General features: G+C 46.7%; 3 protein-coding genes across 4 annotated transcripts in view; 2 read left to right on the top strand and 1 right to left on the bottom strand.

Moving 5' to 3' along the window:
* Positions 1-13991, bottom strand: part of aco2 (aconitase 2, mitochondrial) — a 78345-nt gene extending 64354 nt beyond the window's left edge. The window contains exons 1-4 of the mRNA XM_070861654.1: positions 13938-13991; positions 9975-10114; positions 4657-4915; positions 2141-2233 (exon numbers count right to left, since the gene is read on the bottom strand). Of these exons, the coding sequence (XP_070717755.1) occupies positions 2141-2233; positions 4657-4915; positions 9975-10114; positions 13938-13973 (528 nt within the window). The 5' untranslated portion in view covers positions 13974-13991. The remainder of the gene's footprint in view (positions 1-2140; positions 2234-4656; positions 4916-9974; positions 10115-13937) is intronic.
* A 432-nt stretch (positions 13992-14423) lies between these two features.
* LOC139229965 (protein Tob2-like) overlaps positions 14424-24990 on the top strand; it is a 121696-nt gene continuing 111129 nt past the window's right edge. The window contains exons 1-3 of one of the 2 annotated variants that reach the window (XM_070861651.1): positions 14424-14502; positions 20004-20121; positions 21095-21118. The gene's annotated coding sequence lies outside the window, so the exon portion shown is untranslated. The remainder of the gene's footprint in view (positions 14503-20003; positions 20122-21094; positions 21119-24990) is intronic. The other variant, XM_070861652.1, reaches the window with a different exon arrangement.
* The window catches only part of phf5a (PHD finger protein 5A), a 36829-nt gene continuing 26271 nt past the window's right edge, over positions 14433-24990 (top strand). The window contains exons 1-2 of the mRNA XM_070861653.1: positions 14433-14502; positions 21095-21118. Coding sequence (XP_070717754.1) covers positions 14451-14502; positions 21095-21118 — 76 coding nt within the window. The 5' untranslated portion in view covers positions 14433-14450. The remainder of the gene's footprint in view (positions 14503-21094; positions 21119-24990) is intronic.

Genomic DNA, 24990 nt, shown 5'->3' with positions numbered 1-24990 from the left:
CGTAAGAAATAGAAACTAAATAGATAAGCCAGTCATTGCTCTCACACAGCTCAGTGAGCGATCACACAATGATGTTCAGAGCCTCGAGAGGAGCTAGTCGCTGCACCTAGGCTAAGAACGTTTGGACTCTATACCTTAGAGCAGTGTAGACTATGGGGGCTGGGGGGGGGGGGGGGGGGGGGGGGAGGGGGAGGGAAAGATATGATTGACCTTTATAAGATAGTTGATAAGACAGTGTTCCAGCTGACAGTTTATTTCAATTAAATAAGTTAGGCAGCACCAGGGGTATAAGGCTAGATCTAGGTTAGACGTCAGGAGGTGGTCCTTTTCCCAGAGAACAGTAGACCTCTGGAACAAGCTGCTGTTTCATGTGGTGGATGCAGACTTGCTGAATTCCTTCAAGCGATAGCTGGATTTGTTTCTGGCTGCGGCGGCGATCACCGCTTACAGAAGGTAGGTACTGCAGGAATTTAATGGCCAGAGTGATCTCCTGGACTAGTTTCAATCGCCTAGATGGGTCAGAGGGGAATTTCCCAGATTTTTCTGGGGATTTTTTTTTAAATGTTTTTTTGCCTCTCCCAGGAGATCACATGGTTTCGGGTGGGGTGGACTGTATATATTGGAATACACAAGGTATCGCAATTGTGTGGGACAGGCTCGATGGACCAGAGGGTCTTTACCTGTCAGTCATTGTTCGCATGTTCGCAACATTAACATTCCACAAATGAAAATGATCAGTAGGCTGTGAACTTGATCTGGCTGTGCAGTTACACCTAAAGCTTTGCACATTTGAATATTTATATACATGAATATTCCGTTTGCAAGTCTGAAATTCCTGATAGCCCAACCACTCGAACAGACTCTGTGGAAAGGTGCCTGGTCACAGCACTTTGGAGCAAATGGTCCCAACACCATCTGGAATGCGGTGTACATCTGAAATGTTTGTAATTAGGAATCCTTAGCTTGGCAGGCTAAAGCTTCTGGGAATCCAGCCTTTTACTCCTTGCTCTGTGGATTCAGGGGATGTAGGGTCTCACCTGCAGTTCCCTACAATGCGAATTCCCAGTCACGGCTGGACTGCCAGACAGAGGAACTAAGCCGAAGCGAGTCAGCCCCTCTAGGGGGGGGCGGGGGGGGGGGGAATAAATTAAAGGCTGTTAATTGAAGCAGGCGGGACAGGCAAAGCTGCTGAGGCTGTGCTGCCATTCACCCTGCTGTGATCAAAGCTGCCATCGATGCATCCTATTCAGCCTCAAATTCCAGTGGTGAGATCCAATTCGTAACAGCTACGCGTTCATTTGTAAAATGGCACTGAGTAAGCGGCGAGCGTTAACCGCTCATGGCTGGCATGTGCAAGAGTCAGCCAAAACCCTCTGCGCTGCTACGCTAGCAGCTTTGCGACGGCGGTCAGGGATTTCATCCGAAGTGGGAACTGCTTGGCAATTGCTTCTGCTCACAGCTGCATTTGGAAAGAGTAAAAGAGGTAAAGAGGAGCCCGGGATAAAGGGGTTGTCTTATAAAGAAAGTTTGAGCAGACTGGGCCTATACTCATTGGAGTTTAGAAGAATGAGAGGTGATCTTATTGAAAGGTATAAGATTCTGAGGGGGCTCGACAGGATAGATGCAGAGAGGATGTGGGGGAATCTAGAACTAGGGACATAGTTTCAGAATAAGGGGTCGCCCATTTAAAACGGAAATGAGGAGGAATTTCTTCTGAGGGTCATGAATCTGTGGAATTCTCTACCCCAGAGAGCTGTGGAGGCTGGATCATTGAATATATTTAAAGTGGATAGACAGACAGATTTTTGAAAGATAAAGGGAGTCAAGGCTTATGGGGAGAGGGCAGGGAAGTAGAGCTAAGCTCAAGATCAGATCAGCCATAATCTTACTGAATGGCGGACCAGGCTCGAAGGGCCAGATGGCCTACTCCTGTTCCTATTTCTTATGTTGTTACAGTCTCAGAGACCCTGCTGAGCGCCGTTTGGTGTACGCAATAGGAAACCAAAATTGTTAATTAATGCGGTCGCTCTTGGGTGGGTGGGGAGGGGGAAGACGGGAGGGTAAGGAGAGGCCGAGAGGAAGGGGCTGTGGAGAAAACTTTAAAGAGCGAGCGAGGGAGGATTGATTTTTGACACGTCACCTGGTGGATGATACCAGAGCCGGGTTTCCAGAAGCCAACTCCATATTTTGCTCCCGCCGTCGCCAAGAAATTATAAACTTCTTCGTTCATTTCCTACAAAGTAAAAAAAAAAGACAGTTAAGTGATCAGTGTGAAAAGCAAGTTACTGAGATCAGCTCAGACTAATCATTTGCTCAATATTTGCTTCTGTCGCTTGGTCAGAGGTTATGTCACAAATATACTAACGAATGAGGAAAATCTTTCGGCACACTTTAGTTCATTTGTAATCTGCAGCTATAATTTGCCATGTTCAATGTTTAACATTTTTAGAATATAGAAATCAATCCCTAAAATAACTTGTAACGTGGGGAAGGGGGCGGGGGGGAGACAGAGGAGAGAGGGGAGTCCTCATTCCAATTGGATTTATTTCAAGAACAAATTGCATTCTGAAAGCAACAATGCCTCCTTGGGGGAAACAGATGAAGCAAGTAATTTGAGGATGAGAGGTGTACGTCAGAGGTGCGATGAGATAGAAGTGCGATGGGATTAAGGTGATGGCAAGAGAATGCTCAGTGGATACCCACAATCCAAAGAAAAGAGCAGAGAGAGAGAAACAGAAGAGACAGAGACAAAGGAGAAGTTAAGAAGCTGAAGAGGAGATGCAGAGAGAAACAAGCAACATAAGAACAATAGAGACATGCGAGAGAGACCATATTATGTGGTGCACAACACCACGGTTGTATGCTCGGAGAATATTTGTATTTAAATAACATCTCATTACACCATCAAAACAGAGGTTCGATGACAGAGGATGGGCCGACTTTGGATCGAGCCTGGAGACGGCGAAGGTTGAGCAGGTTCCCACTGGTTTTATTCCAGCGGGGAGTTGGTTGAGAATGAGATGGAGCATTGCAGCGAGGAAGATTGAGAACAGCGTTGGTGCGATGACACACTGCTCGACCCCGGTCTGGACGTGGATTGGGTTGGTGGTGGGTCCGTTGGTCAGGATCACGGCTTGCATGTCACCGTGGAGCAGGCGGAGGATGGTGACAACTTTTGGGGGCAGCCGAAACAGAGGAGGACGCTCCACAGACCCTCACGGTTGACAGTGTCAAAGGCCTTTGTGAGGTCAAAGGAGGCCATGCATGTACAATGGTTGGTGCTGTTCCCTGCATTTCTTTTGTAGTTGTCACGCGGAGAAGATCATGTTCGTTGTACCTCTTAGTGGACGGAATTTGCATTGTGACTCTGGGAGGATCCCTCCAGCCACAGGGGGAAGATGGTTGAGGAGAATTCTTGCAATGATTATCCCAGTGGCTGACAGCAAGGAGATTCCTCTGTAGGTGCCGCAGTCGGACTTGTCCCCTTTTTTTGTCACGGTTACGGCATCCGAGTTCCCCTGGCATGCTCTCCTCCTTGCAGATGAGAGATGAGGTCATATTTAGTGCATCGGTGGGGATTCCATCTGCTCCAGTCATCGAACTACAGTATGTGGACAACGCTTGCGTCTGCGCACAGAGGCCGAACTCCAAGCCATCGTCAACATCTCCACCGAGACGTACGAAAGCATGCGTCTTACACTAAATATTCGTAAGACAAAGCTCCTCCACAAACCTGACCCAGCCACACAGCGCTGCCCCACAGTCATCAAAATCCACAGCGTTCCCTTGGACAATGTGGACCATTTTCCATATCTCGGGAGCCTACTATCAGCAAGGGCAGACATCGATGACGAGGTCCAACACCGCATCCAGTGTGCCAGCGCAGCCTTCGGTCACCTAAGGAAGAGAGTGTTTGAAGACCAGGACCTCAAATCTGGCACCAAGCTTATGGCCTATAGTGATACCTGCCTTCCTTTATGGCTCAGAGACATGGACTATATACACTAGACACCTCAAAGCGCTGGAGAAGTACCACCAGCGCTGCTCTGCAAGATTCTGGGAGGATAGACGCACCAACATCAGTGTTCTCGATCAGGCTAACATCCCCAGCATTGAAGTACTGACCACACTCGACCAGCTCCATTGGGCGGGCCACATTGTCCGTATGCCCAACACGAGATGCCCCAAGCAAGCATTCTAGTCGGAACTCCGACACGTCAAGCGAGTCCCAGGTGGGCAGAGGAAACATTTCAAGGACACCCTTAAAACCTCCTTGATAAAGTGCAACATCCCCACCGGCACCTGGGAATCCCTGGCCAAAGACCGCCCTAAGTGGAGGAAGAGCATCCGGGAGGGCGCTGAGCACCTCGAGTCTCGTCGCCGAGAGCATGCAGAAATCAAGCGCAGACAGCGGAAGGAGTGTGCGACAAACCAGACTCCCCCACCCACCCTTTCCTTCAACCACTGTCTGTCTCACCTGTGACAAAGACTGTAATTCCTATATTGGACTGTACAGTCACCTGAGAACTCACTTTTGGAATGGAAGCAAGTCTTCCTCGAGGGACCGCCTGTGATGATGATCGGAGAATATTTGCATTTAAATAGCATTTCATCACACCATCAAAACACAGCAAAGTGCTGCACACAATAGATTACCTTGGCTCTTGCCAGATCTTTGTCTCCACCAATCTGAGCCTCGATTAAGTGATCACAGTGGATTGTAGATGGCACGGCAACTCTGGGCAACCCGCTGCTGATGAACTGAAGCATGGCCATCTGAGCTGTGGCATCCTGCATGGCCACCCGGTCAGGTCGGAGGCGCAGATAGGTCTCCCCACGACCAATCGCCTGGTTGACAGGGTCATCGAGATGACCATACACGATCTTTTCTGACAAGGTCAGTGGTTTGTCCAATCTATCGTAGAAGGCAAAACTAAATGTTACAAATGAGTTGTGAATATGTGTAGATGAAAACCAAACCAATAAGTATCCCTAATTAATGCAACACTTGTGCTTTTGAAGTACAAGTATTTTGTGGTTATAACACACCAGCGTTTATTACATTTATAGAATACACCATTCTCCCGTGGCATTGCACAAAGGCACCCAAGACCAAGAATGGTCATCAGCTAAGTGGGATTGGAAGCAGGAGGGAATGGGACCAAGGTATGCAAACATAATCCACTCCATATATATTCTATCCTTATTTTGATACGTTGCCATTATAAATTCGTATATCCTCACCCGAAATAAAACTCTGCCTATCCTGCCCCGCCACTGGCAGAAGGGTGTAATTACAATGTGACATGTTTACACTGCTAGTCTCCATTTATAATGGTTGACATGGGGAACATGTTTGTTTTTAAATATACATGACCAACCAATCATACCACTGAAAAACTATTCTACATGTTAAATCTGTACTGGATATGTATTTTGTGAAATCACCTTTATTAACCAGAAATGTACCTGATCACTACCAACAGATTGTAAACACTTGTTCTAACCTCACACATGCACCTTGATTCATTGTACCACATGTATTTTTGATATGCAACTTTTACAGTTCGTTATACAATCACCTTTTTCATATGAAACAAGTATACAGTAGTCATAAAGCCAAAAGTTTGTCAAGCTTTTCAAAACTAAGAGAAAGACGCATTCTGTCTTCACACAATTAACACAGTGTGCAAATCAACTAACTGGTCTTGGGACTAGATAAGACAGTCTTTACAATAGTATCGAAGAATTATCAGGCCTGGGACCAGACACTGTCTGTAGAACAGGAGATAACAGTTCCTGAAGTTGCTGGCTAAGGCCTTGAGAAAAAGCAAGAGCCAGATCTGTTGTAAGCCAATGATTGGTCAGCCATGAAGGTATGACATCTTGAGGACCAGTCACTCTTTGTCCATCAAAGGTAGGAATGGGGAATGGGCTGAATTGGCCAGCCCACCCTTTGGAAAGGCCTCAGTAGGGTAGATACCTGTGTCAATATCGACCCCTGCAACCACCCTCAAAAGTGACATAAAAGGCTGTAGAGCACCAGGAGCAAGGGCTGACCCTCGAGAGGAACCAGGCAGCAGTGGCCCATGAGGAGGAGGATCCAGATAGAGGTTACACCAGGCGGTATGAAGACAAGACCAGGGCCAACAGAGGATACCTCAGGCAGGGCGAGACCAAGACAAGGGGCGAGGCTGAAGAGACCCCAGGTGGGGTGGAAACTTCTTTCAAGTCTCCTATCAAGAGGGCACGAATTCTACCCAGGACAGCACGGGTGATACCATTCTCGTTCTGTACTGTAAACTACTGCTATGGCACCTATAAATACTGACTTTTGTGTAATACCTAATAAAATACTATTGTACTATATTGGAGTCACGTCGAATAATTGGGAAAGGGTGCAAAAACCCTAACACCATGGCATTGCATCAAGGACCAATTGCAAGGACTGGCAGTGGCACCAGCCTTTGTGCAGCATCTTTCACATCCTTCGTACATCCCACAGTGCTTCCCAGCCAAGAAGTGCAAGTGTAGCCACTATGGTTACGCAGCCAAACAAGGTAGCCAATTTGCACACAAGATTCCACAAACAGTAAATCAGATAAATAATAAATATTTTGGTGGCATTTTGGTTAAGAGACACCAGGGTAACTCCTCTGCTCCTTTTCAAATAGTGCCATGGGACATTTTGCATCCACCTGAACAGGCAACAGTGGTCTTGGTTTAACGTCTGTCTGAAAAACATCACCTCTGACAATGTAGCACTCCCTTAATACTGCATTAGGAGTGTCAGCCTATATTATGTGATCAAGTTCTGGAGTGAATCTCGGAACTCACAATCAATGTCAGTACCTGGTAAGTTTCAGCTGTGGCAATATTTTTCTTCCTCCATGACATGTCCAGACTGTTGGGGCAGGCAGGCAAGTGCCATATTAGCTCAGTTGGTAACACTCTTGCCTCCAACATTGTGGATTGAAGACCCAAGCCAAGGCTTGAGCAGTGAAATACTAAGGGGCAAGCAGATGAGTCTCTGACCAGGCGACCGGGGCATCACCCCACCCTCCAGCGACGGGCCTTCTTCCCTCCAGCGACAGGCCTACATCCCTCCAGCAGGATCGGGCCTCTCCTCCTCGACGGCTGGACCTCTCCTTCCTCACTAATGATCTGGCCTAACTGGTGGGCATCATGACTGTGACTCTTCCACTCCTTACTGAACTCCCACACGGAGCTCCAGCAGACCAATGACCCTCCCAATGCCTGCCCCCAACCAAGCCTTGGACCACCTACCATCAAGGGTGCTACTCGGCGCCGAGCTTGCGGCCAACATCTCGCCATAAGCAATTAGGCTCATACTGCAGTGCCTAGTCTCCAGTCGTCTTGGACCCCCTTGCCACTGGACAAGACCTTGCTCAGCTAAGCCCGTGTGGTAGACGATGTGTAACAGCCACCCCATGTTAAAAGAACTCACGCACAGGCATCTTCCACTCCGTTAACATGAAGTTCGGGGCCTGAAACATCAGGACCCTCATGGACAACTCCAACAGCAACAGGCCGGGACACCGCACCGCCATAGTTGCCCGAAAACTTAAGACGCTTTGACATAGACATCGGTCCGCATGTCAGACACGAGACTCCCAAAGCAAGCGCTCTACTCGGAACTCCTTCATGGAAAACGAGCCAAAGGTGGAAAGAGGAAACGTTACAAGGACATACTCAAAGCCTCCCTAATAAAGTGCAACATCCCCACCGACACCTGGGCCCTGGCCAAAGACCGCCCTAAGTGGAGCAAGTGCATCCGGGAGGGCGCTGAGCGCATGCAGAAAACAAGCGCAGGGAGCAGAAGGAACGTGCGGCAAACCTGTCCCACCCTCCCTTTCCCTCAACGACTGTCTGTCCCACCTGTGGCAAGGACCGTGGCTTTCGTATTGGACTGTTCAGCCACCTAAGGACTCATGTTAAGAGTGGAAGCAAGTCTTCCTCGATTCCGAGGGACTGCCTATGATGATGATGATGATGTTGCACTGGATATGGGGCTGTCCTTCAGATGTTAAACCAAGATTCCCACCTGCCTGTTTCAGTGGCTCAGGTGGATATTAAAGATTTTGTGGTTATAGTTGAAAAGCAGGACGTTCTCTTACTGTCCTAAGCAACATTCCTCCCTCAACTCTCAGCACCAAAAGATTAACTGGGCATTGGTCTCATTGTTTGAGAGAACTTGCTGTGCGCAAAAGGGCTGCTGCCGATACCAAAGCTGTCCAAGTAATTCACTGTATGTCCGGCCAGAGACATTCGAGAGATGTGATGAGGCTTCTGCCAGCGGCAGTCTGCAACCAACTACTAAGAGTGTTAAGCAACAATGTTAGGGGTGCAAGTTTAGCATTGGGAAGGCCCCTCTCCGCTGTGACGAGGGAGGACAGGGTGTCTTCCCTGCAACTATCCCAGTGAAGACTTCATGGCAGTGAGGTGGCAAGGTACTGAGGAACGATTAGGATACCACAGGTAGATAAAGAGGCTAAAAGAAACGCTGAGTATCCCAGTTCATTCCCAGCGTCCGCCCACACAGCTGAAACTGGAAGCACGACCAGGGAAAGTGCATAGGAGGGGTGAAATACAGGCTTTTGGATCTCAGGTTCCAGTCTGTTGGAACATAAAGCACAGTAGAATTTACAGCAATGAAACAGGCCATTTGGCCCAACAAGTCTATGCCGGTGTTTATGCTCCACACGAGCCTCCTCCCACCTACTTCATCTAACACCATCAACATAGCCTTCTAAAATCAGTAAACTCTTAACAGGAAGTCACCATCAGACCTTCAGGACTGTCGGCCGAAAAAGAGCTATCCCTGCCTGGTGGATATGCACTTGTAGTGCCATAACCGAAGTACTTTTTAAAAAGGTGATGAGGGTTTCTGCCTCTACCATCCTTTCAGGCAGTGAGTTCTAGTTCCCCACCACCCTCTGGGTGAAAAACGTTCTCCTCAACTCCCCTCTAATCCTCTACCAATTACTTTAAATCTATGCCCCCTGGTTATTGACCCCTCTGGTAGGGGAAATAGTTCCTTCCTATACATTATCTAGTCCCCTCATAATTTTACACATCATCATCATCATCACAGGCAGTCCCTCGGGAGTCGAGGATGACTTGCTTCTACTCTAAAAGTGAGTTCTCAAGTGACTGAGGAGTCCAATGCAAGACCTACAGTCTCTGTCACAGGTGGGACAGACAATGGTTGAAGGAAAGGGCGTGGGACAGATTTGCTGCACGCTCTTTCTGCTGCCTGCACTTGATTTCTGCATGCTCTCGGCGATGAGACTCGAGGTCCTCAGTGCCCTCCCGGATGCTCGTCCACCATTTTGGGCAGTCTTGGGCCAGGGATTCCCAGGTGCCAGTGGGGATGTTGCACTTTATCAAGGAGGCTTTGAGGGTGGCCTTGAAGCATTTCCTTTGCCCACCTGGGGCTCGCTTGCCGTGACAAAACTCCGAGTAGAGCGCTTGCTTTGAGAGTGTCGTATCGGGCATGCGGACAATGTGGCCTGCCCAACGGAGCTGATCAAGCGTGGTCAGTGCTTCGATGCTGGCCTGAGCGAGAACACTGACGTTGGTGCGTCTGTCCTCCCAGGGGGTTTGTGGATCTTGTGCAGGCAGCACCGGTGGTACTTCTCCAGTGTTTTGAAATGTCTGCTGTATATAGTCCCCGTCTCAGCCATATAGGAGGGTGGGTATCACTACTGAAATAGGTCCTTCCTATCTACTCTATCTAGTCCCCTAATAATTTTATACACCTCAATTAAGTATCCCCTCAGCCTCCTCTGTTCCAAAGAAAACAACCCCAGCCTATCCAATCTTTCCTCATAACTAAAATTCTCCAGTCCTGGCAACATCCTCGTGAATCTCCTCTGTATGCTATCTAGTCCAACCACATCTTTCCTGTAATGTGGTGACCAGGAAGATCTCTGAACATCCTTTCCATGTACCTTTTGTAAACGATGTCAATGTTCTTCCGCAGCATCTCATAATTGACATACTCGAGGGGCTCGAAGCGGCTCATGGACACTTTGGCTCGCCGGCACACGGCGGAGAGGTGGTACCTCCGGGCACCATGGCCCAGGGCTTGCTGCAACAAGTGAAAAGAGCAGATTATGAAAGGCACAGAAAAAGACATGTTTTATTTGAACTGCAAAAGCCCAGTGGGTCGATTACGAATGAATTCCCACCTTGATGACACACATTCCATGGGAGTCATAGTAAACGTGTCACTACACAGGCAACAAAAAAAAAGTCAAGCATCAGGGAAGTCAAGAGCCAAGGTCAATTAGAATTAGAACAGTATTTATCACTACGGGTCTCTGGAGTACAGTCAAACTATACAAGATCGTCACCTAATTCCAGTTCTGTGCTGAGTTAACTGTGGCAGCAGTTGGAGCATGACATATAAGGGGATCGACAGGTTAGATGCCAAGAGGTTGTTTCTCCTGGCTGGAGTGCCTAGAACTAGAGGGCATTGTCCCAGGATAAGGGGTCAGCCATTTAAGACTGAGATGAGGAGGAATTTCTTCACTCAGGAGGGTTGTGAATCTTTGGAATTCTCTACCCCAAAGAGCTGGGGATGCTGAATTGTTGAGTATATTCAAGGCTGAGATCGATATATTATCGGACTCTAGGCGAAATCAAGTGATATGAGGATCGGGCGAGAAAGTGGAGTTGAAGTCGAAGATCAGCAATGATCTTATTGAATAGTGGTGCAGGCTCGAGGGGCCTATTCCTGCTCCTAATTCTCATCTTCTGAAGACAGTTGATCTCTGGATCCCTTGACACTGATAAAGGAGTGGCAAAACATAGAAACATAGAAAATAGGTGCAGGAGTAGGCCATTCGGCCCTTCGAGCCTGCACCAAAAAAAAGAACGAGGGGGGCGGAGATGATGAGGTGGGTTTTTTTTAAAAAACATAGGGAGTTATGATGATCTGGAATGCACTTCCTCAAAAGGGTGGTGGAAGCAGATTCAATAATAACTTTCAAAAGGACAAATTGGATAAATATTTGCAAAAGAAAAATTCTCAGGGTTATGGGACTAATTGGATAGCTCTGTCTTGAATATATTGAACAACTGAGCATCCACAGCCCTCTGGGGTAGAGAATTACAAAGATTCACTATCCTAAGCGCAGAAGTTTCTCCTCATCTCAGTCCTAAATGGCCAACCTCTTATGCTGAGACTGTGCCCCCTGGTTCTAAACTCCCCAGCCAGAGGAAACATCCTCCTTGCATCTACCCCGTCAAGCCCTGTAAGGGCCCTCACCTGGGCTCTATATAATTGCAGAAAGATGTCTTTACTCATACTCAAATCCTCTTGTAATAAATGCCAACATACCATTTGCTTTCTTAATTGCTTGCTGTACCTGCATGTTAACTTTCAGTGATACGTGTACAAGGACACCAACATTTCCCAATCTTGCACAGTTTAAAAAATACTCTGCTTTTCTAATTTTCCTACCAAATTGGATAACTTCACATTTCTCCACACTTTATTCCATTTGCCATGTTCTTGACCACTCATTTAGCCTGCCTTGAAGCCTCTGCCAACCCAAAAATGACCCGTTTATTCCTACTCTCTGTTTTCTGTCAGTTAACCAATCCTTAATCCATGCTAATGTATTATCCCCAATCCCATGAGCCCTAATTTTGTTTAATAACCTTGTGTGGCACCTTATCGAATACCTTCTGAAAATCCAAATACACCACATCCACTGGTTCCCCCCTTATCTATTCTACTAGTTGTAACCTCAAACAGATTTGTCAAAGAAATGTTTCAACGCCCGCTTTTTTTTGTATCACTGGAGCCAGCCAGCCAGCTTCCACATTTTTAAATTGATATATTTGAATTGCACTGCAGCAACCCGCTAAGGCTTCTTCAGCAACACTTTCCAAATCCAAGACCTCTCACCTAGAAGGACACAGACAGTAGGCGATTGGGAACGCCACAACCTCCAGGTTCCCCTCCAAGTCACACACCATTCTGACTTGGAAATATAACTGCTGTTCCTTCATCATCATGGAGTCAAAACCCTGGAATTCCTTCCAAAACAGGACTGCGGGAGTACCTTCACCACACGGACTGCAGCGGTTCAAGGCGGCACCCGACGTCTTTACTCTTATACTCAAATCCTCTTGTAATAAAGGCCAACAAAGCATTTGATTTCTTAACTGCTTGCTGTACCTGCATGTTAACTTTCAGTGATACTTGTACAAGGACACCCAGGTCCCTCTGAACACCATTGCCCTTCTCAAGGGCAATTAGGGATGGGCAATAATTGCTGGCCTTGCCCACATCCCAGGAACGAATAATAAAAATGTCCAACAGAGAAACCAAGTCTAAAGAAATAAAATTACAGCGACACACTCAAACCTCAAATAATAAAAAATGTATAGTATACAGATTAAAATGAAATTACATGCGACATTGCAGTCTCAGCCATCCAAGCAGAAGCTGTGGCCCATACTCCATGATTATCACAAACCACTCAGGTGATTGACATATGACAGGTCAGTTATGCCAAAGTTCAGTGAAATTTACCATCTTTTGATAAGTGAGTCTGAGCTGCAGACTGTTACACCTTCTCACCCTGTAGTAGGGCGAAAGAGAGAGAGAGAGAGAGAGAGAGAGAGAGAGAGAGAAACCTTGTACTGCTCTTTGTCCTTGGTATCACCTTAAATGCTCAGTTTCAATCTCGTGGCCAGTTTGGAATTTTGCCAACTTTCTCTACTACAAAACAGGTCATGCATTATATTTGTACACAGATACCCTGGCATTTATTCAATGGTCAGAGTTCTGCATCCCAGTAATAACATACTAATCAGGGTGAAGGTTTATACTATAGGCTTTCTTATAGAAACATAGAAAATAGGTCAGGAGTAGGCCATTCGGCCCTTCAAGCCTGCACCACCATTCAATATGATCATGGCTGATCATTCCCTCAGTACCTCTTTCCTGCTGTGCCTAGTGCACCTTAAAAGGCACTCCAACATAGCACAAGGAAAATCTTCCTCTTCCATAATCCCCAATCTCATTTCAAATCATTGGAGGGGTGGGGTAAAGAAACCAAATAAAAGTTAGTCACAAGTCCATAAAGAAACAAAAATCATATAATCAACATGGATGCTTAACCAGAGGACCCAAAGACTCATCAAGCCCTAGAGATGCTACTGCAAAATGCAGATCCTGGAGTGAATCAAACCTTTTTTTAAATTTTAATTGTTCGGATTTATTCACTGAGGACACGTTCAGTGCAACACCTTTGACAGATCAGACAATCTAGCCATTCCCTTCCCAGTTCTGGTAAAGGGATCTCCCCCCCCCCCAAAAGACATTCACGTGTCCTTTGCTGTGTTGATGGATTTCCAGTGATGCAGTCAACACTTGCAGTTCTTCTTTTGTCATTAGTGTTGTTGAAGTAACGATAGGAAAAGGTGGGGGGGGGGGCGAAAACAGATTATTCAGTTGATAACAGTGCAATGCCAGCTAATTAGTGTCTACTGTGCCAGAATAGAGCAGGACTGGTGTAACCTTGCTGTCACCTTGGCCCTCAAGGAGTTTTCCAGTGCCCTTGGACTCCCTCCTGCACCCCTCCATAACCTTTATTCTTATATTTCAAACCTAAATCTTGTCCCCCCACCACCCAAACCACCAAGAACCGAAATCTTAAACCGGGTATTATCCTGACCGCTGAACCGGTTGCCATGGAAATTCGGCTGCCCTGGCACAGGTTGTTGGAGGGATCCGCAGTGACCGGTTGGCGGCGGCCGCCAGCGCTTTAATATTTCAAACAAAAAAAAGGTGGCAAAGAGCAGATGGAGCTAGGAAGTCCGGTGGCCGGTGGCCGGCGCGGCTCCTCGCCTTACTGTGCCCCCGGTTTAAAGGCCCCTCGGGCCGCGCTCGGTACCTGCAGTCCGCGGGCAGTCAGGACGCGCGCCGCCATTTTGTTCACTGACAAAGATGCCGCCTGCCGGTGACGTCACAGAGCCGGCATTATATAGCCACCGCCAGGTCCTATCCGCTGAGGTAAAACCATCGCTTAAAATCACCCCTCCTGGCCAACAACAAATGTCAGCAACCACGTTGGAGAACATAAATTAAAATAGTTATAAAACCTAACCTGTACAGCGAGCAGCTTGTAACGCTTGTAGCCGAAATTGTATTTTCTTGCAACTTCACACTTCTAGTTCCTGCCACCGGAAGTGCCCGCTCTCTGGCGTCCAGCGTCCTCGTAATATAACTCACTTTTACGCTGATATATAGATTTCTTTGCAGATTATTCTTTCAAATATAATTTGATATTACTTCCCCCCCCCCCGCTCTGAACGTTGAATTTGTTGTTTTTTTTGGACTGAGGTGAGCAGAGGTCAGAGGTCGCGCAGATGGTGCTTCCGGCTGCTGGTGGCGGTTAGGCGGCGTGATGGCGAAGCATCATCCTGACTTGATCTTCTGTCGGAAACAGGCCGGAGTGGGTGAGTGAGCGAGGGGAGCGAGAACCCCTTCCCCGGGATATAACTACACACGGAGCACCGCGACTGTCCATTCTACCGGTGGGGCCGGGCCGGGCCAGGCCCCTGAGCTCGGCCGCGAGAAGTTGCAGCGAGTTCTTGTCGAGTTTCATAAAGAGCTAGGACATAAAAATCAGCCAGCAGGGAATAGCTGGGAATACCCACCCCACATATCCCCCAAACTGATCCATAACTAGCCCCACTTTGGCCCTTGCGCTGAATCCAGTCTGCACGTGTGAAAGTCAATCGCCCTCACACATAGAAACATAGAAAATAGGTGCAGGAGTAGGCCCTTCGGCCCTTCGAGCCTGCACCGCCATTCAATAAGATCATGGCTGATCATTCACCTCAGCACCCCTTTCCTGCTTTCTCTCCATACCCCTTGATCCCTTTAGCCGTAAGGGCCACATCTAACTCCCTCTTGAATATATCCAATGACTTGGCATCAACAACTCTCTGTGGTAGAGAATTCCACAGGTTAACAACTCTCTGATGAAGAAGTTTCTCCTCCTCTCGGTCTTAAATGGCTTACCCCTCGTCCTTAGACTGTGACCCCTGGTTCTGGACTTCCCCAACATCGGGAACATTCTTCCTGCACCTAACCTATCCAGTCCTATCAGTATTTTATATGTTTCTCTGAGAACCCCTCTCATTCTTCTATACTCCAGTCAACACAGGCCCATGGAGGGCAGACTTGTATGTAGACTGATTCCTGGGCTGAGGAGAGATTGAGTAGACTAGACTCATATTCTCTTTAGAGTTTAGAAGAATGAGAGGTGATCTCATTGAAACATGCAAAATACTTATGCAGAGAGGATGTTTCCCCCAGCTGGGGAGCCTCGAACCAGGGCTTACAGTCTCAGAATAAGGGGTTGGCCATTTAGGAATGAAATAACGAGGCATTTCTTCATTCAGAGGGTGGTGAATCTTTGGAATTCTCTATCCCAGAAGGCTGTAGAGGCTCAGACTTTGAATATATTCAAGACAGACATCGCTAGATTCTTGAATATTAAGGAAATCAAGGGATATGGGGATAGTGCAAGAAAGTGGAGTTGAGGTAGAAGATCAGCCATGATCTCACTGAATGGCGGAGTAGGCTCGAGGGGCCTACTCCTGCTCCTAATTCTTGTGTTCAGGTGAAGTGCATTTAGAGCATGTTTGTGTGGGGAGGGGGGGGTTGCTGCGGAGGAATAATTAGACCAGAGTGTGTAGGTATAATTTAGTCTCCCCATTTTAAATTGTGAAATGTATCTTTACTTTTTGATTCCTATTCACCAGATCTATAATCTTTTGAAGTTGGTAAGGCAAGGTGAGAACATAAGAATAAGGAGTAGGCCATACGACCTCTCGGGCCTGCTCCTCCATTCAATAAGATCATGAGCATAAGAACATTTTTAGATGTCTCAAAGCGCTTTACAGCCAATGAAGTACTTTTGGAGTGTAGTCACTGTTGTAATGTGGGAAATGTAGCAGCCAATTTGCACACAGCAAACTCCCACAAACAGCAATGTGATAATTACCAGACAATCTTTTTCTGCTATGTTGATTGAGGGATAAATATTATCCCAGGACACCGGGGATAACTCCCCTGCTCTTCTTTGAAATAGTGCCATGGGATCTTTTACGTCCACCTGAGAGAGCAGACGGGCCTCGGTTTCACGTCTCATCCGAAAGACGGCACCTCCAACAGTGCAGCACTTGAGTGTCAGCCTAGTCCTCAAGTCTCTCGAGTGGGACTTGAACCCACAACCTGCTGATTCTGAGGCGAGTGTGCTACCCACTGAGCCACAGCTGACCTAAGGTTGTCAGGAAGTGCATTCAGCTGTAAGATCTTTCATCTATTAATGTATAGATACCCACTATATTTGAATAAGTATCTGTACATTAGTTAGAATCTTTCAAAGCTCTCTTGAATTGAGAATTGTGCTTGTTAGATTGGAAAATTGCTAACGACACTACATTATTTAAGAATGGTAGGAGAGAGAAATGAGATAACTCATCGGCAGTCCCTTGAAATGGAGGAAGACTTGCTTCCACTCAAAGTGAGCTCTCAAGTGACTGTACGGTCCAATACTGAAATTACAGTCTCTCTCACAGGTGGGACAGACAGTTGTTGAAGGAAAGGGTGGGCGGGGAATCTGGTTTGCCGCACGCTCCGTTGGGCGGGCCACATTGTTCGCATGCCCGACACAAGATTCCCAAAGCAAGCGCTCTACTTGGAACTCTTACACGGCAAGCGAGCCCCAAGTGGCCAGAGGAAACATTTGAAGGACCCCCTCAAAGCCTCCCCACCGACACCTGGGTATCCCTGGCCAAAGATCACCCTAAGTAGAGGAAGAGCATCCGGGAGGGCACTGGGCACCTCGAGTCTCGTCGCCGAGAACATGCAGAAAACAAGCGCAGGCAGCGGAAGGAGCATACGGCAAACCAGACTCCCCACCCACCCTTTCCTTCAACCACTGTCTGTCCCACCTGTGACAGAGACTGTAATTCCTGTATTGGACTGTACAGTCACCTGAGAACTCACTTTTAGAGTGGAAGCAAGTCTTCCTCGATTTCGAGGGACTGCCTATGATGATGATGACAGGACAGTAGCATTGACAGATTGATCCTCTAAAACCATATGAAGGAGAGAAAATGTGGCAAAGGTATTTGATTTGTGGAGCTGGAAAGAAAATGCTTAATTGTTGGAACGTAAACAAATAGAATGCTGGAACTACTGATAAGCATCTGAAAGGAAGGTTGATGTTTTAGCTGTAACCTTCAGTATTTTACTTATAGCTGTAAAACTAACAACAGTTAGTGTTTTGTTGAGAATATTAGGATTGGAATCAACCGCTGTATAAAATTGTGATCCTTTGATCACTCACTCTCTAGTTCACGGATGTCCAAGCTTTTTGTCTTTGGCCACATAGGTGTGCGCTGTGTAGCTTCAGGAGCTACATATCTAGTTTAAATCGCTGGTCCGTATTTTCCCGGGGACTTGCGGCATTTTAATTGGCCATCTATATCATCAGGACCCTTGAGCGGTGCAAAAGAAAGAGGATATCGTGGAGTAAATAACTTGTGGCGCTCTACATTTTCCTCTTGTCAAAAGCAACTGGTGACAAATTTTCATAGCTCCCCCTCCCTCTCTCTCTCTCTCTCTCCGCCCCACACCCCCCCCCCCCCTCCCCGAACCACGATGATCGCGATTTTGCTGGATTGTCGCCAGTTTGCACGCCGCTGCCACTCACACGTCAATAATGGCTCTAGTGGCATGACTTATAGCTGATTTGTGTTTTTAATTGCTTGCACGGTTAAACATGAGCCACTCTGAGGCTGGAGAACGGGCTTCGCACACCCTTGAAATCTCCATGCTCAAATTCGTGATGCTTTGACAGCGTTGTCTAAACCAGAAGCTGGCCGGCCGATTCCACTGAGAAGAAAGAGATCTGCCTGGTGGAAGCAGCGCATTTGATGAGTGCCACAACTCGGCTTCACATAAATGCCAGTCTTCAGACTTTACTGTGGCGCCCTGTTTATATGTTCGGTGAGTCGCTGGGAGTAACATGTCCTCGCCGCTCCCGACTTTCCGCCACCTTCGCTGCAGCGTATTCTAATTAGATTGCAGGAAAATATGGAGGAGCTTCTCATCAGCGTGCCAGGCAGCTACATATCCGATCTCACCACTGCAAGAAAATCTGGGCCAATGTTTCCATTAATTTGCATAGATGTCAAGTCGGTGATGCTAATCGATGATTTTGTTCTCATTTAGATTTAATTCACCAATGCGACAATACCATGAAATTCAAACTGGGCAAACCAATCCATAAGAAATAGAAGCACAAATGGACCACAGTTGCCGGGGCTCTGTGCGGCTGATTTTTGGACACACCTGGTCATTTTGACATTAAAAAGGGTGCCTTTCCTTTTTAAAAGTCTGTATCTGGTTGTAGCTTGGTCCATAAATTAACCATGGGGGTGCTTGAGTATCAAGTCCATTCCTTGGCCAAGACCCCTTCCCAGGACTGATAGAGTTTGCTGCAAGGAGCCAAACCTGTGGGGCTTCTGGAGATGCATTCTTCCTCAGGATTTTTTTCTCTCGCTGGGAAGTGCCAAGTCTCCACTAACTGCTTTCCTTGTAAGCAATGGTTTTCATCCCATGTTCCGGCTCTGTGTCACCTGTGGCTCAGTGGTTAGCACTCTCTCGACTCTGAGTCACAAGGTTGTGGGTTCAAGTCCCACTCCAGGAACTTGAGCATATAAATATCGGCTAACACGCCAGTGCAGTGCTGCACTGTCGGAGGTGCCGTCTTTCGGATGAGACGATAAACTGAGGCTCCGTCTGCTCTCTCAAGTTGACGTAAAAGATCCCATGGCAGTATTTTGAAGAAGAGCAGGGGAGTTATCCCCAGTGTCTTGGCCAATATTTATCCCTCAATCAACATAACAAAACCAAAAAATACTAACTGGTCATTATCACATTGCTGTTTGTACGCAAATTGGTTACCACGTTTCCTACATACCAAAGTGACTACACTTCAGAAGTACTTCATTGGCAGTAAAGCGCTTTGAGATGTCTGGTGGTCATAAAAGGCTCTATATAAATCCAAGTCTTTCATTTGTCTTTCTCTGTTCGTATATCCATTTATTCCCTTAACTTATTCTTGAAACATTGGCCTGGTTGCTGCTTCAGTCACTAACTCTGGCAATGAATTCCACAGCCTCACAACACTTTTTGTAAAGTTTCTCCTGCTCTCTGTCCTAAATCTCTTGCATTTAATCTTGTATCTATGTCCCCTTCTTCTAGACCCCTAAATCAACACCAGCTTGTCTTAATATAGTGCTTTTAATGTAGGCATAATCAGATGAACATAGATGTCAAGCCAAAGGAGGACATCCTAAGAGGGGTAACTAAAAACTTGGTGGAAGAGATGGGCTTTAAGGAGAGTCTTGCAGGAGGGGGCAGATGTGTTCGGGGTGGGGGGGGGTGGGGATTCCTGAATGTGGGGAGCAGACAGCTGAAGGCATAACTGCCGACGGTGGGGTGAAGGGGAGGTGTTGCACAAGAGCTGCGAGTCAGAGGAATAAAGTGTTCTGAGCATTGTAAGGCTGGAGGAAGGAACCAAGATGGGGAGGGGCAAGCCATGATGGGATTTAATTAGTGGAATTAATTCTGTCTACTCTGTGTCTGCTCCCGTTATAATTTTAAATGCCTCTATCAAATTACACCTCAATCTGCTCTGTTCGAATGAAATCATCTGTTTTTATGCCAGGCATCATCCTCGTGAGTCTGCACTTGCCCTTTCTCTTTCCTCCTATAGTGTGGATTCCAAAACTGAACACAGTACTCCAACTATGCTCTAATGACTAATGTCAGACCACTGGTATACAGTATACTTGAAACAGTTCTATATAATAATCTGTGCTTGCCTGCGGGTAGCCGGCAGTATAACTGCTGTGTCTGCATTCGATAACTACAGGAAGCGGGTGATGAGCTACAAAATGGTTGAGAGAAATGTGACAGACTCCATTCTGCCTTGGAAGTTTTATGGCTGTACCTGGCAGGACAAGGTTAAAGAACCAGAAGCTCACCTAAAGGTAACTGTTTTTTCCGTGAGCTCAGCCGGTGACCTGATTCCAAGTCCCTACTTAGCCATGCCACTCTAGCTTGTTGCTGAAACTAAAATTCCCACTGTTTGTAATTTCTTCCGCCAAGCACCATCCTGCTCCCATAGTGTCATCAGTACTGTTCCGAACTGGTCATCGGGACATGGGCAGGGCAGACCCAGATGGATCGCTCTGCCTGAACTTTTCTTTCCCCCTTTTCTTGGGCAGTGCCATGTATCTATTTGTTTGTGCAGTGCACAAAGGTTCATTCGTAAAAGTCTCACCCTGCTGCTGTTGAATATAGTCCGTTAGTACAACAACAACTTGTATTTATATAGCAGTAGTAACATGTCCCAAGGCATTTCACATGAGTGTTATAAGACACACAAAAATTAATTTGACACCGAGTCGCATAAAAAATTACGCCAGATGGCCAAAAGCTTGGTCAGAGAGGTAGATTTTAAGGAGCATCTTAAAGGAGGAAAGAGAAACAGAGAGGTTTAGGGAGGGAATTCCAGAGCCTGGGGCCCAGGCAGCTGAAGGCACGACCACCGATGGTTGAGCGATTGTAATCGGGGATTCTCAAGAAGGCAGAATTTGAGGAGCGCAGACATCCAGGGGCGAGGGGGGAAATTGTGAGGCTGAAGGAGACTACAGAGATAGGGAGGGGCGATCGTGCTCCCTGTAGATCACTGTTTCAAGAGAGTGTACAATGCAAGCAGGGCACCACGCCCAGGGGGAAATTTTCACTGTTCACTCGTATTGCTGTAAATAAGTGAATGTCAGAAATTGTTCTCTTTGTCTACTCTCCCCACACCCTCCGTTGCCTGACTGAACCTGTGCCTGTTAGAAAGTTTCTCTCATGCATTTCACAAATACTACTTATATCTCAGCAAAAAATAAATCAGACTTCATTGCAAAACGTCAATCCTCATCTGACTTGAGTTCTTTTTTTATGTTACAGCTATTGGGCGATTGTGTGAGAAATGTAAGTATTTTTGTGTCTTGATTATTTTTGTAACCATCTCTCTTTGCAGTCTGTTACTTCCCTGCATATTTGCTCCTAATTAAAAGAGTTGGCAACTAGGTCACTGGATCTTTATGGTTCTAATGAGTGTTTTTCAAACTGCGGTCGAGGGCAAAGTGCTGATTAAAGCACAAGGCACAGCTCCGTGTTCAAGGTCCCTGATCTGGCATAAACTCGCTGGAAAGTTTAGTACAGCCATTGGTGATCCAACTATTGAGCTGTAACCGTTCAGTTTGTTCTCAAATGTGGGGTTTTATTGTGCATTAAAGGGAAGGAAGGTACGGAAAACAGCCACATAAAGTCTCATTATTGGTCTATATATCCCTTTAGAAAAATGGGAGACATTTATCTTTTGAATTTGTCACAAGTCTGTGGGATGTGGGAACATGTCCAACATGTCCTTAGGGAGGGGAATGTGCTGATGTGTTGCTTTTTAATGAGTGGCTCCAATTTTACAATCAAAGAAACACTTAAACACTCTCAAGTATGCAGCGTATTTAATTATCTCTCAAATTCCACATTGTCACAAAAACAAGTTCCAACTTTCAAAACAAAAAGGGCTAAAGGCCTTTGAACACCATGCCAGTTTTCTGTGTCCCCTCTTTTAATTCTCCGAGACGCCCCCACCCCCTGTCTCTGCTGCTGTGTGTATTTTTCAAGGAGCCTTCACTGCTCCTCCATAACCCTGTCATCCTCACCAGCTCCGGCCTTGCCTTCCATTCCCAGAGTTGCAGTCGTTGACTTACTGTGCTGTGTCTGAGGCCACTGCGGTACACGATTCTCCTAACCCAAAGCCAACCATTTAGTTCTCCTTGATTCTCTGGTCCTCTGACCCCGTTTCCTATTTTCCAACACTCCTTCCTCCCAATATAATGGGAGAGGCTCAATACAAACAAAGATGGGGATTGCAACACCAAAATAATTGGGAAGTGGGCACGAAGCAACAGTTACAGGAGGAGAGCCATGAAGATGACTACTTATTTCTACCTTAGTCACATAATGTGTGCCAGTTGTGATCTTCTCCCCCACCCCCTTCCATGCAGTATGGCTGGCTAAAACTCTCCTCCTTTTCCAGCACTCTGCTTTCTAGCTTCTTGAGTTCTACCCCTTACAAGCGCCAACTAACCCAGAGCATTGGTGCCCATACCCTAGCCTGTACCAAGCTCTGCTCAACTGTCGCCCTTTTGCTCCTCATCCGTTGACTCTCGTGTTTCTGCACGTTGACCTCAAAATGCTCATCCTTGTTTACAAATCTTTATTTTCTTCTCTCTGCCCGACCTCTGCATGATCCCTTTTGATGAGGTAGAAATAAGTAGTCGTGGTAATGGCTCTCTTCCTGTAACTGTTTCTCTGCTTCGTGCCTAATTCCCAGTGATTTTGGTGTTGCAGTTTCCGTCTTTATATTGACTCTCTCCCGTTGTGCTGGGTGGGGGGAGAGCAAGAATGTAGGGTACAAGAGCACAGGACCAGAGAAGCAAGGTATTCAGGGGCACGAAGTGGTTGGCTTTGGGCTAGGAAAGTTCTGCACCACTGTGGCCTACAACAACAACAACAACTTGTATTTATATAGCACCTTTAACGTAGTGAAACGTCCCAAGGCGCCTCACAGGAGTATTATGCGATTATAAATTTGACACCCAGCCGCATAAGTAGAAATTAGCGCAGGTGAACCAAAAAATGGTCAAAGCGGTATGTTTTATGGAGTGTCTTGAAAGAGGAAAGAGAAATAGAGAGGTTTAGGCAGGGAGTTCCAGAGCTCGGAGCCTCGGCAACAGAAGGCACGGCCACCAATGATTGAGCGATTATAATCAGGGATGCTCAGGTGGGCAGAATTAGAGGAGCGCAGATATCTCGGAGTGGGGGTGGGGGGGGTAGTTGTGGGGCTGAAGGAAGTTACAGAGATCGGGAGGGGCGAGGCCATGGAGGGACTTGAAAAGAAGGATGACACTTTTGAAATCGAGGCGTTGTTTTAATGTACATCAGCGAGCACGGGTGATGGGTGAGCAGGATTTGGTGCGAGTTAGGACACGGGCAGCCGAGTTTTGAATCACCTCAAGTTTACGTAGGATGTGGGATGCCAGCCAGGAGTGCGTTGGAGTCGTCAATTCTAGAGATAACAAAGGCACAAGATAAAAGATCACGAGATTGAGGGTAATATATTAGCACGGATAGAGGATTGTCTAACAAACAGAAAATAGAGAGTCGGGATAAATGGTTCATTCTCCGGTTGGCAACCAGTAACAAATGGGGTGCTGCAGGGATCAGTGCTGGGACCCCAACTGTTTACAATCTATATTAACGACTTGGAAGAAGGGACTGAGTGTAACGTAGCCAAGTTTGCTGATGACACAAAGATGGGAGGAAAAGCAATGTGTGAGGAGGACACAAAAATCTGCAAAAGGACATAGACAGGCTAAGTGAGTGGGCAAAAATTTGGCAGATGGAGTATATGTTGGAAAGTGTCAGAAAAAAATCAAAGAGCAAGCTATTCTTTAAATGGAGAAAGATTGCAAAATGCTGCAGTACAGCGGGACCTGGAGGTACTTGTGCATGAAACACAAAAGGATAGTATGCAGGTACAGCAAGTTCAGTAAGGACAATGGTATCTTGGCCTTTATTGCAAAGGGGATGGAGTATAAAAGCAGGGAAGTCTTGCTACAGCTATATAAGGTATTGGTGAGGCCACACCTGGAATACTGCGTGCAGTTTTGGTTTCCATATTTACGAAAGGATATACCACAGCAAAGATACAGTACAAGTGACAATAGAGGCTGCAATCCAGCCCAGGAGATACCTGCCGAGATTCAGCGTGGATACGGTCTGCTTAACAGCCTAACAGCCTAATCTTGGCCAGCACTTCACACCCGCAAATTTTGTATCTCGCGTATCATGCGACCCCCCAAATTTAGGTTACAATTTAGGTCTTCAAAAGTCGCATGATACGCGAGTATATACGGTACTTGCTTTGGAGGCAGTTCAGAGAAGGTTCACTAGGTTGATTCCGGGGATGAAGGGGTTGACTTATGAGGAAAGGTTGAGTAGGTTGGGCCTCTATTCATTGGAATTCAGAAGAATGAGAGGTGATCTTATCGAAACGTATAAGGTTATGAGGGTGCTTGACAAGGTGGATGCAGAGAGGATGTTTCTACTAATTGGGGAGACTAGAACTAGAGGATATAATCTTAGAATAAGGGGCCGCCCATTTAAAACAGAGATGGGGAGAAATTTCTTCTCTCCGAGGGTTGTAAATCTGTGGAATTCGCTGCCTCAGAGAGCTGTAGAAGCTGGGACATTGAATAAATTTAAGACAGAAATAGACAGTTTCTTAAACGATGAGGGGATAAGGGGTTATGGGGAGCGGGCGGGGAAGTGGAGCTGAGTCCATGATCAGATCAGCCATGATCTTATTGAATGGCGGAGCAGGCTCGAAGAGCCATATGTCCTACTCTCCTGTTCCTCTTTCTTATGACTGAGGGCTTCAGCAGCGGATGAACTGAGGCAAGAGCGGAGACGGGTGATGTAACAGAGGTGGAAATAGGCGGTCTTAGTTATGCTGCAGATATGTGCTCAAAAGTTCATTTCAGGGTCAAATATGCCACCAAGGTTGCGAACAGTCTGGTTCAGCCTCAGATAGGAGTTGGGGAGAGGGATGAAGTCAGTGGCTAGGGGACGGAGTTTGTGTTGGGGACCGAAAACAGTGGCTTCGGCCTTCAATTGATTCAATATTCAAACATAAAACTACAAGTCCACAACAGGAGCTCCAAGATAACACATTAGTTCGCATGCTTTGCTTTTCCATGTCTGCTCTGCTGTCCATTCCCCATGGCCCTCCT

This window comes from Pristiophorus japonicus, chromosome 19 (genome assembly GCF_044704955.1).
Source record: "Pristiophorus japonicus isolate sPriJap1 chromosome 19, sPriJap1.hap1, whole genome shotgun sequence".
NCBI classification, from domain to species: Eukaryota; Metazoa; Chordata; class Chondrichthyes; family Pristiophoridae; genus Pristiophorus; species Pristiophorus japonicus.
This window is presented reverse-complemented; position numbering and strand designations above follow the sequence as displayed.